This window comes from Magnolia sinica, chromosome 13 (assembly GCF_029962835.1).
Source record: "Magnolia sinica isolate HGM2019 chromosome 13, MsV1, whole genome shotgun sequence".
Classification (NCBI taxonomy): domain Eukaryota; kingdom Viridiplantae; phylum Streptophyta; class Magnoliopsida; order Magnoliales; family Magnoliaceae; genus Magnolia; species Magnolia sinica.
Window position 1 is genome coordinate 18,933,458 of NC_080585.1, and position 17,393 is coordinate 18,950,850.

General features: G+C 40.5%; 1 protein-coding gene across 1 annotated transcript; it reads right to left on the reverse strand.

Moving 5' to 3' along the window:
• Positions 1-2,046: 2,046 nt before the first annotated feature.
• LOC131223082 (ras-related protein Rab7) lies at positions 2,047-12,019 on the reverse strand. The gene is made up of 7 exons (XM_058218370.1): positions 11,820-12,019; positions 11,566-11,592; positions 11,169-11,268; positions 4,196-4,342; positions 4,031-4,111; positions 3,265-3,410; positions 2,047-2,288 (listed from the first exon to the last, which is right to left on the reverse strand). Exons 1-7 carry the CDS (start codon positions 11,870-11,872, stop codon positions 2,219-2,221), a joined length of 624 nt encoding a protein of 207 aa, XP_058074353.1. The 5' UTR covers positions 11,873-12,019; the 3' UTR covers positions 2,047-2,218.
• Between the last annotated feature and the right edge of the window lie 5,374 nt (positions 12,020-17,393).

Below are 17,393 nucleotides of genomic sequence, written 5' to 3' on the forward strand. Positions count from 1 at the left end.
GAGCAAGTACGCAAGATCTAGGCCATTCATCAGACGCGTTGACATGAGCAAACCTTGAAATTCCGCCAATTCGTTCATCAAGTGCTGCACACCTGTCCAAGAAAATGGACGGCTGGAAAAGGAATAAACAACAGACGGCAAAAGCTAGGCCCCATCACGAGCCATTATTATTCCGGATCCGAATCAGGGCCACATCCGAAACCCGAAACGTTTCGTGTCCGGAAAAGAAACCCGACAAGCCAGCCCAGCTCATGGTCTCTGAGTGTTTTGTAGTCTAGATCGGAGATAGATTCATAGCCCCCCTCACATGGCTACGTAGCACATGTGGACAGTCGTCAGTTCATATATTCCCTTACAGGCTGGGCCACTTGCCAAACAATGCAAAATACGTACAGTCACTGAACAGATCTTCCATTCTCGGTCTGTTGCACAAATTGCATGCCTGATTAATGGACCAGGATCCTCCACAACATCAGTTTTATGCGCTCGGTAACGTCCCCAAGCTGTGTGGGATCCAAACAGCCTCTTATTCCAGGAGTGTTGTAATGGGCTGATTTATTGGGGAGAAGTGGCCCACTTGATAGAAAGCTTGGATCTCTCACACGTTTGTACAGCGTGGCCAACTTGATGGAAAAGCTCGATGTGCACGTGAGCTTAGAACTATCACTGACGACTGCTGATGGCCCGTTTGGTACGAGGTAAACGGTGGATATCAAATCCAAGAAGCCTCTTTTTGCGTTTGGGAGCTCAGGATTTGGAGGTAAATGAATTCAAATAATCTCATTATTCGCTGCAACAGTAAATTAGATTCAGAATTTCCTAATTTTTTAACAAAGTCAATATCTCAGTGGACTTGTTACAATTATTATATCAAATATCACACACACATATATATAGGATGTGAAAGCTGATTTAGTTATCAAATCTAGATCCCATGAATATATGGAAGAATTCCACTGCATTCCAAATACAAGCCCCTCAACAAAAGTTTTATATTCCAAAGCATTTCATTTCAACCTTGATTCCAATGTAATTCTAATTTAGATTCCAATGGGATCTGTTCGTAGGCGATTCGGACCATCTTTAAAGTGGACCCACCATAAATAGGAGTCGCCAAAATTCACCCGACAGAATTCTAGCTGTCTGAACATTGGCCTGCATACCGTGAATGCATTGATGGCTGAGATCGTTGGATGGGTGAAATTTTTTTCCTTGCCACTTGAACCGGTCAGCAAGATTGATGATTGAGATTACGAAACCTCGAACTGAATGGAATGTCGTCCTAAAAGATGTTCTCACACCTGATTGTTGCACCAAGCATTATCCTGATGTTCCACGGCTACACAATCTTCAGCGCCCACATACCATGGATACTGTCCAGACCATCCATGCAACGGGACCACGACCGGCCCCATCACTCATGGGTCAAATAGCAAAGACCACAGAATACATGATCAAAACAGACCGACCCAATGAATTTGGACTGTTGGCTGCACAGCTTCTAACTCTCCATCTGTTTGCCACGATTCAGATAGATGACTTGCCCAATTGCTGCAATTTCTTTTTGCCAAATGGCTTGCCAGTGCCAATGATGGACGCTGCAGATGACAATCCGTGTAGCTGCATCATCATCATCACCCCCATCAAATTACGTTTTTTTAACCGCTCATTGCAGTCCCAAGTAATTTTTTGCAAGATGGGTGAAAACCCTGATGTTCTTCCATTTCTCAGTCTGAATAGATGATTTGCAGGCGTCAATTAGGGACTTCCATTTTTCTTCCAATCCACATGGAATGATCCGCTCCCATGCTAATCTTCTAACCATTGAATCTTTTCAGGTAGACACTGACCATTAACAGATGGCAAACTTTGAGCAAAATCACATCAAGCAATTTCCCATTAGAAAACCAGAATGCAGAAAGGTAAAATATACCAAGATATCTTGTTCATGAGAACACAAATTTCGGGTCTTAGTGCAACAAATGAATTTCCAAAGGAGAGAAGGCAAAGACGAGAGGATCCAAGAGATGCAAACTATCACATATCAGAGGATCCAAGAGATGCAAACTATCACATATCACAATCATCAGTTTTTTTTTTTTTTTGGGGCGCATATTATACATAGATCTATAAAAGCCTTCACTGAATTATTACCGCGTAAGCGTAACAAATGGAGGGAACTGCAGTCGCCATTTTCCATCCCAATCAAAACACCAACCTAACATTCACAGCCTGACGATCTCTGTTGTCGTCCTCCGCCCGCCACATCAATAGTATCCGGGAGGTATCTTCATGTTCAGAAAAAATGAGAATGTCATCTAACTAGGCAACACAGAGAAATAACATGTGCATGGCTTTATGTTTTTAACATTTGAGGCTCAACTCAGATTCAGACAGCGTTCTGTTTGTTTCAAGGAAGCGTCTAAGAATCTTTTTCTTTTTCTTTTTTTCTTTGGGGGGGAGGCAAGCAGGGCTCAAACCCTAGACCTCAACGTTGAAACACACCTCATCTACAGCCAAAGGCTTGAACCATTGACTTTCTATGTCTTCCATTACTCTTTCAAGTATCACAGTGACTTGATCAAGTTTGTGATGAAGCTTGCAGCTGGTTCTTCTTTTTACAAGGTCAAAGGGGAACTTGATTTGGGGCTTGATCAAGTCAAGCAGACTCATCAGGTTTTAAATAGATAGTTTACGGCAACAAAGCTGCTTCCTATAAGCGAAAAGATACAATGTTTTTTAAAATTAGAGAAGCCAGCAATTGGATAGGGAAGTTAAAATGGTAGACTGTCAATCCAGCATGGGGAGGAGTTATCAACCAAAACAAGGAAATACCAGCAAAACCTGCTGATAAAACTGACCAAATAATTATTTTTTTGGGAATTTTTGACAAAAGAGATTTTATTTTATTTTTATTTTATTTTATTTTTTTTGTTGGGGATAATTGCACAAGACGTGAAGCGGCAACAAGTTCAGGTGCAGGATCAGGAAGTGTCTCTTTAAAAAATGTAAACCGAATTCAAAGGAGCAGCAACCAGTTGGAAGGATCCTGCAACTGAAGGGAGTGATAAGTCCAAACACACCCTAAATCTGTCAAACACATTCTTTCTAAGAATTTTTGCTATTATTAGCTTTAGGACTTCATGTGTTTTGCATGTATTTGGCCACCAAATCAAAACAATAGTACTGATTATTACTATAACATCGGAGATTTGAAAATAAGATGGCATGCAAAACTTAGAAGCGTCTTCTAGAACCACTCACATTTCTTCTTCAGGTTCGTTCTTGAGAGCGTTCTTAGCTATACATTCGAAAGCAGCTTCAACATTGAAACCTTCTTTTGCAGAAGTCTCAAAGTAGGGAATGTTCCCCTTGGAGGCACACCATGCCTTCGCCTTCTTCTCAGACACCTGAAAAACCGTAAGGGCAAAACCACCCAATATTATGAGGAGAACAGGCAGTGAGAACAGATTAGGGAAAAACAATAAAGCAATAAGTCATTTCCTACAGCTCCTTTTCAGAACAGCCATAAGGCATGTTTGGATACGTGGAATCCAAAGGAAAAGAGAGGAGAAAATTAAAAAGTATCAAGTGATGGTTTCCATGAGAACTATTAAAAGATGGATTCCAGTGTTGACTTCTTGTTTGGATAGCTAGTAAAGATCCCATTTCCTCTCACAATACGCTCCTAGTTTCTTGTGCCAAGAATCTAAATTATGGAAAAGTGCAGGGATTCCCCGTTGGGTGGAATCCACCCATTTCTTTGCTATCCAAACAACATAAATCATCACATCAAAGGAAAACCATTTTTCCATTTCCATTGTTTCATACGGTATCCATGGTTTCCAAACATAGCCTAAGGGTAACATTAATTCCAACATTCAAGGAGAGTGCACTGGAAAGTGGAAATCTATTACCAGACGTGCCAAAAATATATAGCCTAACCAGCATAGGACCCAATGCAGGATCAGTAGGCTAAGTATTAGAAAGTCCAGCAACTATGACAGAAATGGGAGCTTAGGTATCTTACCACTCGGCTGTTGCCACCATCCACATCTATCTTGTTTCCCAGTACGACAAATGGGAAATTTTCAGGATCAGATGGGCTTGCCTATACATTAAGACCACCACAGAAATGTCAACTGTCTGTTATGGTAAACACAAGTTTCTGGGGCTTAGAATGGGAAAGAAGTACCTGAATCAAAAACTCTTCCCGCCAATTGTTGAGGTTGTCAAATGACTTCATGACGTTGACATCATAAACAAGAACACAGCAGTCCGCACCACGATAGAAAGCCACACCAAGACTTTGAAACCTCTCCTGACCAGCTGTATCCCATATCTGAACATGTGAATAACAGGCACAAGTAGAGTCAGTTTAGAAGCATAAGAGGTCATAAAAGAGTAACCACCATTATATCTTCTATAGATTTTCCTAAAAAACAATTAAACCCACCAAGAAGGCCTTGGAAGCTCCGAAGTCTAGAATAGAAAAATGAAAACAACCATCCAGTGACTATAGAAAATGTCCCAATAAAAAAGCCGTGAAATGTGTGCTTGTCATGTTAAACAGGATCATGGGTCTTACCAGAAATGGCAAGAGGCAGAGGCAGCAGGGGCAACAAAATGTATAAAATAAGCTAGGTTTTCCACCTGACAAACATAACATTTCATCAAAGATGCATTTAACATTTCAAACAATGCATTATTGTCCTTTCCTTGTCCATTATTTACCATCAAATCAAAGTCAGCATTCGGGAAAACACCATCCTTGTTCTGTATTTACTTGATTCATCTCAGACAAATAGCACCTACCATTTATCTACAAACTAGTCCTTCCATATTGGAATAATCATCTCATTGCATCAACCCCCAAAATGCCATACAAGCCTCTTTCCTTTGTTAGACTCCACTGCTAGATCTCCAGCTCATCATTTTTCCTCATAAAAACATGATCGGTAAAGGTTTCATGCATATATCTTTCATTTCACTATTTGCCCAACTTCAATATTCAATTTCCAAGTTTTGATGTAGATGCATCCATCATTTGTTCAACTTCCTAAGTGCCAGTTTAAATACAAGTCTATTTTAAAGTTTTCTTTTCTTTTTTCTCTTTTTCTCTCTCTCTCTCTTTTTTTTCTTTTGAAAGACAATGATATTTTATCAGAGGAAAGTGCCGAAAAAAGTGCAAAAAACTAAAACCCAAACAAAAGAGAAAAATTACAATCCTTAAGAGCCTTTATACAAGAGGCTCATTCCAATACATGAAGCTTTGCCCTACTGAAGACCTCCAACGCTGTGCTACTCATATTCCGAAAGCATTGACCATTCCTTTCCCCCCAAAGAGCCCAAAGGGCTGCCATCAAAGCCAATCTCCAAATAACCATTCCTACTTTCCCAAACCCTACACCGTGCAATGCCAAAAGGAGATCACCAATCATTCCAGCATAACCCATGGCACCTTAAACAGACTTAGGAATCACCACTATTTTCTATACAATAATTCAAGGAGAATTAAATGCTATCAACTTCAATAGCTAGTAAAGGGAATCCAGGCCTTGCAGGTCTTGAGCCTGTGATTAGTGACAACAACATCAGGTTGTTTTTCTTGCTGGGCAGAAATTGTATGTGGACTGCAAAAGGTAAAGCAGCTGCACTCATAATCTCAATTGCAGATGGAAAGCAACATTAAATGTTGTTCGTGGGACTAACTGAGCATGCTTCTGCCTTAGAGACTCTCTTCCACTTCCTGTGAAATCCAATGCGTGTCCCGGCTATGATATTCAATTTCAGGCCTTCAATGTGATACAGGGATAACGAGTAGCATGCTTCATTTTAGGGCTTTCCATGTGCAACAGGGATGTGTAAAGAGTAGCATGCTTGATATTGTGCAGGCAGTGCAGAATATGGCCGTTATCTAATCTTGTCTCTCTTACTCTGTTTCACACAATCCCTTACAGCTTTCACAAAAGAATAAAAAGCAGAAAAAGGTCTGCAGGATCCAAGAAAGAAACTATTCTGAATGCAACAAGTAATAGCAAATATAACAAATAAAAAGGATCAAGAAATTCATCAAAAGAAGAAAAAGACAACAACACCCAAAGCACAAACCCATGCTCCATGCTAATGTGGCATAATGCTATTCAACGTGTCACAAAAACAATTTAGGAATTCATCATGAGATTCAACAAAATGATACCGACAAAGAAATCATGTCTTGAGCTCATAATTCAAATGGCCTATAACTCAATGTATTGAAGGAGCAAATGATGTAGCCAATGTTAATGTATTAAAAAGGCAGTCGATGAATTCATTCCAATGGGGTGGGGGTGGTTTCCACTCAGCAGTGGGCTTCACCCTCTTCCAATTACTGATAACATTGCCTCCCATCTGGATTCAAATGAAGCCAGAGAAATCCCAGAAAGGGAAGAAATAGTGAAACATTAGCACAGAATCTAAATATTTCCCAACAACGCAACCTCCTAACTTGAATCAAAATACTTCCCTGTTCTTCTCCTATCATAGGCCATGCATGCCATAAGGGAAGCAATAAAGGCTACAACCCAAGAAAATAACTTTTTCAATGGCCATCATAGTTATTTCATAAAAGAGTTTACATATAAATATCATCAAAGAAAAGGAAACCCTAATACAATCCCAACCAGCCATTGTTTCTAATCCTAATCATTTATTTCAATAAAACATAAAAATGATCAAAATACACTTGAATCCCATTACAGCCATATAGGTTTTCTGTAAATTAGCCATAACTCAATCAAACGACATTGGAATTGCATGACCTTAGTCTTGTTTAAAAGTAAGCTCAATAGGCTTTCAAACGGGATTAATTATGTGTTGTTACAAAAATATAAAATTAAAAATTATTCAACTATAACGATGATGCAGGACAACTAACCCCTTGCTCTAAAAGCTCAAACTAATAGGGAGTGGTGAATCAATTCCTTTATCTCATAGCCCAGGTCGGGCCCTCAGCCGAACCCCCCTCGTGGGCCCCACTTCACATGGGTCTCCCCTCACACAGGCCACCCACCCTGAGAGTGTCCCCACTTCACACATACCACCCCACTCGAGCCCGATGTGAAAATGCCCCTGCATTAAACGACTTAGTAAATGACTACTAATTCGGTCCAAAATGCTCTTTATGATCTTCCATTAGATCAATTTAGACCCTCCCAGTGGTTCAAATCTTCATTATAGATGGTTGGATGGTCTACATCATGACCCTTCAATCGGCTAAGCTTGTGCGGTCCAGATGCATCACATTTCAACATGATTTTGTAGCTTGTAATGCAAAGCATTAACCAAGCTCTTATGTTCATATGTACCTTGTAAACAAGGGAAACGGGATGCTTTCCCACCATCTACATCTACTTTGTTTTAGTCGATATTTATTTGGGGTGGAAAAGGCAGAAAAATAGAAAGGAAGCTCTTGGGGTGGGACAAAATGTTGGTAGTATACAAGACCAATCATGCTTTATTGAACAAAACACTGGACAATTTAGGAAAAACATGTCCATAAGATGAATGTAGCTCCAATGAGGATGTTGAGATGGATGAATGGCAAGACAAGGAAGGATGAATTAGAAATGAATGCATTCGAGGGATCTAAGTAGCACTAATGGGTAATAAGATTGGAGAAAGCAGACTTGGATGGTTTGGTCATATGCAATGGAGACCAAAAACTCCGCTAGTCAGGAGTGAGTTAGTACAAGTTGAAGGCTCTAAAAGGGTAAGGGGAAAGGCCCAAAATGACGTGGGGAGAGGTAGTAACAAAAGACATGATGACCTATGGTCTAACTTAAGTTATGGCCCTTAATAGAGTGGAATGTTGGAACAGGATCCATGTCGCTGACTTATGCAGGCCCACGACCCACTTAGGCCCACCTTAGAGCCTAACATGTGCTGATTCTGAACTTATTTATTTATAAGTTTGGGGCCTAAATATCAAGATTTGCAATATACTATTTATGAAAATTATGGGGGCTGAATTAAAGATGTGATTGAAAATATGAGGGGGATGTGATTGAAGATAAGAAGCTGATCCAGAGATGTAATTAGGATTTTCTATGTTTGTTATTGCTATTGTTAGGCTTTTACCATCTTAGGTATAATAGATTGATTTAAAGTTAATCACATTTGACCTCAAAATAATCTAATCTATCTAAGATGGTAAAAGCCTAACAATAGTAAAAGCAAACATTGAAAATCCTAATTACATCTCTAGATCATCCCCTTCATATTTTCAATCACATCTTTAAATCAACCCCCAAATTTTCTACAAACAGTAAATTGCAAATCTTGATATTTAGGCCCCAAATCAATAAATAAATAGTTAGTCCAAAATCAGCATTTATTGGGTCCTAAAATGGGTCATGGACCTAGGTGGACCATGGGCTTGCATCAATAAACGAACATTAAAGGTAGAATATTTATACAATATTGTGTAAATCAATCAAGAATCAATTAGAGACTATATGATCCGTTACTTTAGGCAAGCTATTATTTGTCTTCTCCTTATAAATGCCCTAGCTGGTGTAACATACAAGCTTTTCTCTCCTTTTATCATTCCCAACTACAGTAGCCATTATCAATCTGATAAGTGATGCACCAGTCTTCAACATCATATAGAGCCCCCAACCTCTATAAGGAGATTCATTAAGGACTAACCTTTCATGAAGGGGATTAGGATAATTCGGGGCTAACACCGAGTTGTTGGGATAAGGCTTAGACAATGATAACGATGATGATGATCAGGTTCAATTTGAGGGATGGTTTCATGAATCTGCTTATGGGTAGTTGTTTGGTGATGGGATTGGCCTATTCATGGCACCATGGAAACGGTGGTAAATGTGGTAATAGGTGGTAAAGGCAAAAAGTAAGTGTGTTTGAGAAGTCGCGGTGGTGGTGAATGGATTTCATTTACCACCATTTCAGCCCTTTTGAAATCCTCAGCTAAAGGTGTGTTTTCAAGCTGCATTACCATCTATTACCATGGATGGCATCACGTAAGCACCAAAATCAACTATGGCCTTACTTCAAGAATTGGTGGCCCCCACTAATTTTTAAATGAAATCCACCCCCTTCACCAAGTGTTTCACCTCAATTTAGCCATAAAGCCCAAAAATCAGTCCGGTCTGTGATTCAGGTGGGCCATACGAAGGGAAACGCTGGGAGTGGGTAATACGGGGGCATTTTCACACTGGGCTCGAGTGGGGCGGCCTGTGGAATGCATGGGCACACTCAGGGTGGGTGGCCCACAGAACCCATGGATTTGGGGTACGTGTGAGGCGGGTGGCTCATGTGAGGTAGAACCCATGGATTTGGGGCCCACAGCCACGAGAAGGGTTCGGCCAATGACCTAACCCATGGATTTGGGGCCTGTACTATGAGATAAAGAGATTAATTCGTCATGCTTTATCAATTCGAGCTTTTAGAGCAAGTGGTCAATTGCCCTGCATCAAATTGGTATCAGAGCGGGAGGTCTCGTGTTCAAGACTCCTCACCGGGGATGATTAATGCGGGGGCGTCTTCACACCTGACTCAAGTGAAGTGGCTTGTGGGATGCAGGGCCACACTCAGGATGGGCAGCCCACAGAACCCATGGATTTGAGGCCCATGTGAGGCGGGTGAGTTTGGAGAGCAAGTTTGTAGTTTCCCTTCACATGGCCCACCTAAATCACAAACCGGGCTGAAATTTGCGCTCTACAGCTAAAATTAAGTGACACACCTAGTGATTGAAGTGAATTTTACATGAACATCATAGTGGTCACATCCCACAACATTTTTAAGGTACAAATGGATTCACATCAGACTTCTACATGAAAATGGATGCAATTGAGTTCAAGAATTGGTGTGCTTCACCTTAATGTTTACATGTAATCCACCCCGATCACCAATCATTAATTTTGAGTAGAGACCAAAAATCAGCCCAGTATGTGATTCAGGTGGGCCATGCGAAGGGAAAAGGTTGGGACAAGGATGCCCCATATACTGTTTTCAATTGTATGGTCCATTTAAATCACAGACCATGCTGACTTTTGGGCCCTACGACTAAAATGGAGTGACACACCTCGTGATCGGGGTGGATTTCACATAAACCTTACAGTGAGCCACTAATGAGATTGGTAAAATGCATGTCATGCATGCATAAATGTGCCAAACACAAATTTTGGATTCACATGGAATCCATATGCAGTGCTAAACACAACCGATTCACATGGATTCCATAGTAATTGTGATTTGGATTCCAATCCACATGGAATCCATGCTGCCAAACATCCCATGAACGTGTGCATCATGTGCCTCCGTGATGCCGAACTGGTTGACCACCTATTCTGGGGTAATGCCTTCGTTGATTGGTCTGTTTTTCATGGCTTGAGGTGGGATCGATGTTGGGAAAAAGAAAAAAACGCAAAGGCTCTTTGGCGGTTTTCTTTTGTCAGGTTCGGGATTGGGAAAGACTGTAATAATGGGCTTTGTAGCCTAGATGAGGTGTTTAGGAAGGCCAAGCTGGAAGTAGTCACTTTGGCTTCGGTGCTGAATCCCTTCGCATGCTGCCCTCTGGAGTTTTTTTAGTCTTCTTTTCTTCTATCTTGTAGTTCTATGCAACTCCATTTATTTTAAAATTGCATTGCCATTTTCCCAACTTTCACACACACACACACACACACACACACACACACACACACATATATATATTGAGGAATGACAATGCAATGATGTTTCCTAGTACTCACAATGAAGAAAAGTTTTTTTTTTTTTTGAAGACACAGGGTGTCCCCACCTCTTTTTTGAAGTGAGAATAATCCCTTTCAAGTCCAATGTGAAACCAATGTGCCCATACACCAGCAGAATGGCAAAACAGGATTCATGTAGCTGACGCCAAGTAGTTGGAGCAAGGGTTAGATGACGATGCTGAACACCCTCAATATGATTGCACATGAAGGAAAAAAACAACTTGGTCATTTACAACTTCGTTATTAATAATTACAATTCAATTTGATACCACTTCCAAATGCACTGTAAAGCAGTCAAGGGTTCATCCTAACATTAACAAACAAAGAAAAATCAGCTGCCAAAAAGATCAGATGTCCAAACTACAAAGTCACAGTTCAATGATCCCATATAAGAAAATAACAATAATTCACCTGCATTGTAAACAGCCTATCTTCAAACTGGACTTCTTTCGTCAAGAAATCCGCTCCAATCGTTGCCTTGTACTGATTACTGAACTTCCGATTCACATATCTAAGCGCAGTGGTTAAAGGAAATGAAATAACACCCACGAAATAAAAAGACTGCAACTTCAAGAATCAGTGCATGGATTACCAATTTACCACCTGTTGTCCAAATAAAAAAAGGACGACCGGATCTGGCAAGCATTTCAAAATGCGAATTTCCAAATGCCCATTTTTGAAATGTTTGTTATGATTCTTTCCAGCCATCATTGGGAGGCCGGAGATAAGTGCAAACCAACTCTCAGTGCGCACTGTGCGCACGCAATCTTTTTCCCAAAATATATATAATTCTAGTAATAGAGGATACTGATTCATCAGAGATGTCTTACCGACCCTATCAAAACATCAAACACGAGCAATCGCAGACAATATAATTAGAAATCCAAACGGTGAAATCGCAAAATAAATTCAATAAAAACCCTAAAATCACAGAAAAGGCGTTCACGCATCGGAAACGGTGCGACAAACAAAACGTAGATCTGTGGATTTCCAGATCCTCAAAAATCGAAAAATTTATGGAAACAAAAAATCGAGAGAGATAGAGGGATCGAATCAACATACCCAGAGTCCCCGAGGATTATGACCTTGAGAAGCATCCGCCTTCGAGACGCCATGGATTTCGAAGCCCTAAATCTCTTGAAATTAGGGTTTCTGAGGTTTCTCTTCCGACCCAAAATCAAAACCTAGAAATCTATGGAATTTGAGAGAGACAGAGGGAGAGTTTTAATAAAGTGCGAGATACCTGTACAAGAAAAATGGACGGTGGAAAAGGAATAAACAGGCAGATGTCTACATGGTAAGCTGACCGGTCTTTTTTTTTAAATCTAGGATACTTATATCAACGGGCCCACCCAGCGGACGTCTTGGATGTAGCAAGCATAAGCTGGCAGTTGTAGGTCGTTTGGGTTTTGCTTTATCTGACTGGCAGCTGCACGTAGCATTCCTTGTTGGTCAATGCTTCTGTGGCCCACTTGAATAGACGAATTTGATTTCATGGATAAGACGAACTCGGACCTGAGCATCCGTTGACCCGGACGAGTTTGGTTGGGGTCAACCTGAGCCCGACTCGGCCTCAACAGGACCCAACCTCCAACCCAACTTGACCCGACCTGAATACCGGCACTAGGTCGCTGACCCGAATCCTACCTAGAGGTGGGCATCGAGCCGAGTCGAGTCGAGGTGGGCCAAAAATAAGCCATAATTTCCAAAATTTGCTCAGCCTGAACCCATCTGATTTCAAACCAGGTTGATGTTTTCCAACGGGAACCCAACTTAGGGAGCTGGACACGACCTGACCTTGACTCAGGTTAGGTCAACTGGGTTCAGGTCGACCGAGTTTACCTCGAGTCGAGCTCGAGCTTGTTGGGTGAGAGAGTAATGGATTCTGTTCTTAATCCTCCTCCATTGATGAAAAATTCAAAAATCTTAAAAGAATCAAAGTAAAACCCCATGAAAAAACCAAATAAAGCTTCGAATCGGATGAGGAAACCTGTGAGAACCAATCTGTTCTTGATCTTCTTCCACCAACAAAAATCCAAGTACTAGAAAAGAAACAGAGTAGAACACAGATTAGAAATTCAAGTAAAGAGATCTAGTCAATCAGATAATTGGATTTCCTTAAAGCTCTAACAAATCTGAGAAGAACCCATCTCGAATTTCTTAGGTTTCTCGCCTAAGAAGTAGATCTCAAGAGATTGAAATTATATTATTGTAGAGCTGAAATGAAAACTGGTGGTGGTTGGGGCAGGCGTGCGGTTGGCAGTGGGCAGAGAAAGAGAAGAAAGGGAAAGGGAAGGGGGTGCGTGCGGTCAGGTAAAGACTCTAGGGTTTATTTAAGTTTAAACTTAAAACTTATATTAATGTAAATAGATATATGATATATATATATATATATATATATATATATATAATATTTAATATATTTATTAATCGAGCCGAGTCGAGCTCGAGTTCAAGCTTCAAGTCGAGTCGAGTTCGAGTCGAGTCGAGTTGAAATGCCCCCTGGTTGAACTTGGCTTGAACTCATCTCGAGCTTCAAATAATTAGCTTGGCTCGGATCGAATCAGTCATTCAAGCCGAGTCAATCCGAGCTGACTCGAGCTGAGTCGAGCGAGCTTTTCGAGCTAGCTTGACTCGTGAACAGCCCTAATCCTACCTGAATTCTTCACCACTGGACCCAACACTATCCAAAAACAAGCCATAATTTCCAAATTTTGCTCAGCCTGAACCCATCTGATTTCAAACCAGGTTGATGCTTTCCAACGCGAACCCAAATCAGGGAGCTGGACCCGTCCTGACCTTGACTCAGGTTAGGTCAACCGGGCTCAGGTTGACCGAACCCAAGTTACAAACTTATCAGGTGTGTAGAGGTGTGCATGAGTTGATCCAAGTCGAGCTTTGCCCAGCTTAGTTGAACTCGGCCAGCAAGATACCTCAGCTCAGTCATCAAGCTTGGATTGATAGCATGGCTCAGCTTGGTCAACAACTTGGTCCAGTTCGAGCCGAGTTCGAGTTCGAGTTTTTGGGTGAGGTTTAACAGTCTGATTGGTCCATAGTCATCAGGCCAGTGGTCAGGTGGGGTCCGTTAATTGGACGGGCACTGAAGAATACAGAGAGTAGTCGCCGGTCGTCGTTCGGGCTCTGGAGAATGGAGAGAGAGAGAGAGAGAGAGAGAGAGAGAGAGAGAGAGAGAGAGATTGATAAGGTCTGGGTTGGGCACTGCTACTAGATGGCTAGAGTGGGTTAGGGTTTTTAGGGTTAAACTTTGGAGAACGGCCAAGACTCAAGTGATTTAGGGTTTTTTTTTTAAAAGAAAAAATGTTTTGAAATATATATACTTGATCAAAAAATCAAGTCAAGCCGAACCGAACTGAGCCAAATTGAGTCGGGTTCAAGCTCAAGACCGAGTTGAGTCAAGTCAAGCTCAATCCAGCTCAGACTCAACTCGAAAATTTTCAAGCTCAATAAAATTGGATCGACTCAGCTTGAACACAGTTTCAATTCGAATCGAGTCGAACTTTTCTGAGTTGATTCATGCGAGCTAACTGAGCTAGCTCGGTTCGTGTACAGCTCTACAAGTGTGCCCGTCAATGGTAGGCTTTGGGGCCAAAAATCAGCTAATAGATAGTTTAAGTGGGCCACACTACAGGAAACAACAGGTGCTTCACAATCGACCATAGATTGAGAATATTTTCATCAAACCTGTTCATCAGTTGCTGCTAGTGTAGATGATGATAAGAATAAAAAATCAGCCCAATTCAAACCTAACCTAAGGCAGACAACACTATGGGAACTTAAGGTTTTTTTTACTGTTTGGACTGGTGTGGCCCATCTGAGTTTTCTATCAGCTAATATTTAGTATGTATGGTCGATGTAGGTTTTCACCCCACGGATGGAGTGGTTTCCACATATAGACAACACGGTGCGCCCACATGACTTGGCATTTCAGTTTAAAAAGAGGGAGTTATTTGATATTGTCTGTGGTGTGGGTGGGTGCACGTGTGTAGAAAAAATAAATAAATAAATAAATAAATTTGACATTGCATGATGCTTGATACATTGATGTTAAAATATTATATAAGGCATGCATTAACTAGAGTAATGTAAATTTATCAGTTGTATAATCATAACCAGCTGTGTATGGATACTTGTTTGTCAGAATAAGACCATTGGTATCTTTTGTTATTGAAACAGTCCAACAAGTGAGCGTTTGGATGGTAAGTTATTTTACTTATGCTTTAAGTAATTAATTTTAATTTTAATTTATTCGGCATATGATTATATTTGGTAAATATTAAATTAATAAGCTAAAAAGTGGAAAAAATATATTTGGTTTCCAACATTAGGTAAGTATTTATCCCTTTAGTATGTCCGGTTCACCCTTAATATCCATTGTCTATCATGTGGCCCAACCGGTGACGTGCACTATTCATTGTGTTGGGCCCACCTTGACCTTGAGTGTGAACCGTCCATTGTGTGGGGCCCACCTTCAAAGTAGGTCATCCAACTTGCAAGGCCCACCTTTGATGTGAGCAATCCATTGTGTGGGGCCCACTCAGGCCATTCATCATGCGGACCCACATTTGATGCGGATCATTAATCATGCAAGCTTAACCTTGAAGTGGGCCATTCATCAAGTAGGCTATACTTAAATGTGAGTCATTCATTGTTAGGGGTCAACCTTCAATGTGAACATTCTTATGTGGGGCCCACCTTGATATAGGTCATCTACATGTGGGCCCATTGTCAATGCCATCGTTTGGTGCCCACCTTGATATGGGTAATCTATCATGTGGAGCCCACCATCATTATTATTGTCCATCATGTGGGACCCACCTTTAACATCTATTGCCCATCATATAGAGCCCACCTTTGATGTGGACTATCTATCATGTGGGCCCCACCTTCAATATGAATCGTCCATATATGTGGGGCTCACATTGATGTGGGTCATCGATAATCTGGGGCCCACTTTTAAATGTAGGTGGTCCATCATGTGGGTTCTATCTTTGATGTGAACCACCCTTTATGTGGAGCCTCCTTTAAAATGGATCATTCATCACATGGAGAGAGAAGTTAAATGTTAAAAAAAAAAAAAATTTAAAAATAAATAGAACTTATTTAGTTTAAAAAGTACTCATTAGGCAGTCCCCAAATCCTGAATGAAAATTAACTTGATAGTCAAATAATTAAATAATAAAAGGTTTTAATGTATGATACATCTAAATTAGTATATATAGTTTAGATAACCTAATATGAATTACTTGTATTCCACGTCAGAATAGCTGAGATTTTATTTTAATTGGGTTGGTGAAATAGAATAATAGAAATATTATGATATTGCACCTACACCTTTTATTAAACTTCAAAGTAAATTTGAATTTCATTTTCCTCTCAAAATTTCTTTTGAAAGCCAAAATTCTTTAAAAATCTTTAGTCCTATGTTGTTTAGAAAAAAATAACCAAAGATGTTTATAAGCTTTGAATTATCAAATATTCTTATTTGGAGAATGGAGAGGGAAGAAGATTGGCTCATACACACGCCAGGCATGAGCAATGGGATGTAATGCAGTGTGGATGTAAAGGCGCCATCATACACTTTGCCTTCGCACGTGTGCATCGTGTCACAAGAGGTGATCCGGTGCAACCTAGGCTAAGTTATTGCATAAATAGGTAGAGCGAGTATGTCCATCACAAGATCGATCGGAAGAGAATGACTGTTGTGGATATCGGTCGGCTAATTTCGACTATTATGCTAATCGGTCTACAAATAATGGCTATTTCACTGAACGATTAGTAAATTTTGACTACTGTATCAATTGCCCAACAACTATCTTTCGTTTCGCAAATCAATTGGCAAAAAATGGTCACGTTGCCAATCGGGCAATGAATCTCGATCAATACCATATTTCAGCTGGTCGAATATTGTGCCGAATGGTCAATGAATTCTAAGCAACGCACTGATCGGTTGATAGATGGATATCTCTCGGTGGTGGTTCTCTTGAGGAGGAAGCTGGCCCTGCATGTTCATTCAGTGATGGACCAGCAACTGTCTAGCTTTGTACAAAGTTTCAGCCCAAGGAGTGTGTTGATCAAGATGCTATTTGTGCATGATGTTCTTAATGGTGAGGTACACTGGGCTTTATACATTTTTCTTTTCCAAGCTTTACAACCCCACCTACACTTCAAAACACTACCACATGTGACAACCATGCACATATGTCGGACCTTAGACAACCAATCAGGTTTACTCCACTGCAAGCCTTGTAGTTGCAATATAGGGCCATAAGGGCCAGGGGTTCCAACAGATATGAGCTAGTTCCATGGCTGCCAAGCCCATACCTTCTTATCAGTGGTAGGCGTAGAATTGTCTTTTATTTGCCTTTCTTAGAAATGAGGGAGAAAAAACCGTTTAACTTATATGTTTGGTATGTTTTTGGATGTCTTAAATTAATTCAGCAATAGAGTCTGTCGATGACATTAATAGATTAGTCGATGCCATTAAGTACTGTTCAATGCCATCGAACAACTATTTGATTCCATTGAAGAAATTTGAAAATTTTCCACTTGGTTGCCAGACTATTTGAATACATATTCGATATCATCAAAATCAGTCTCAATGCCATCAAAATATAA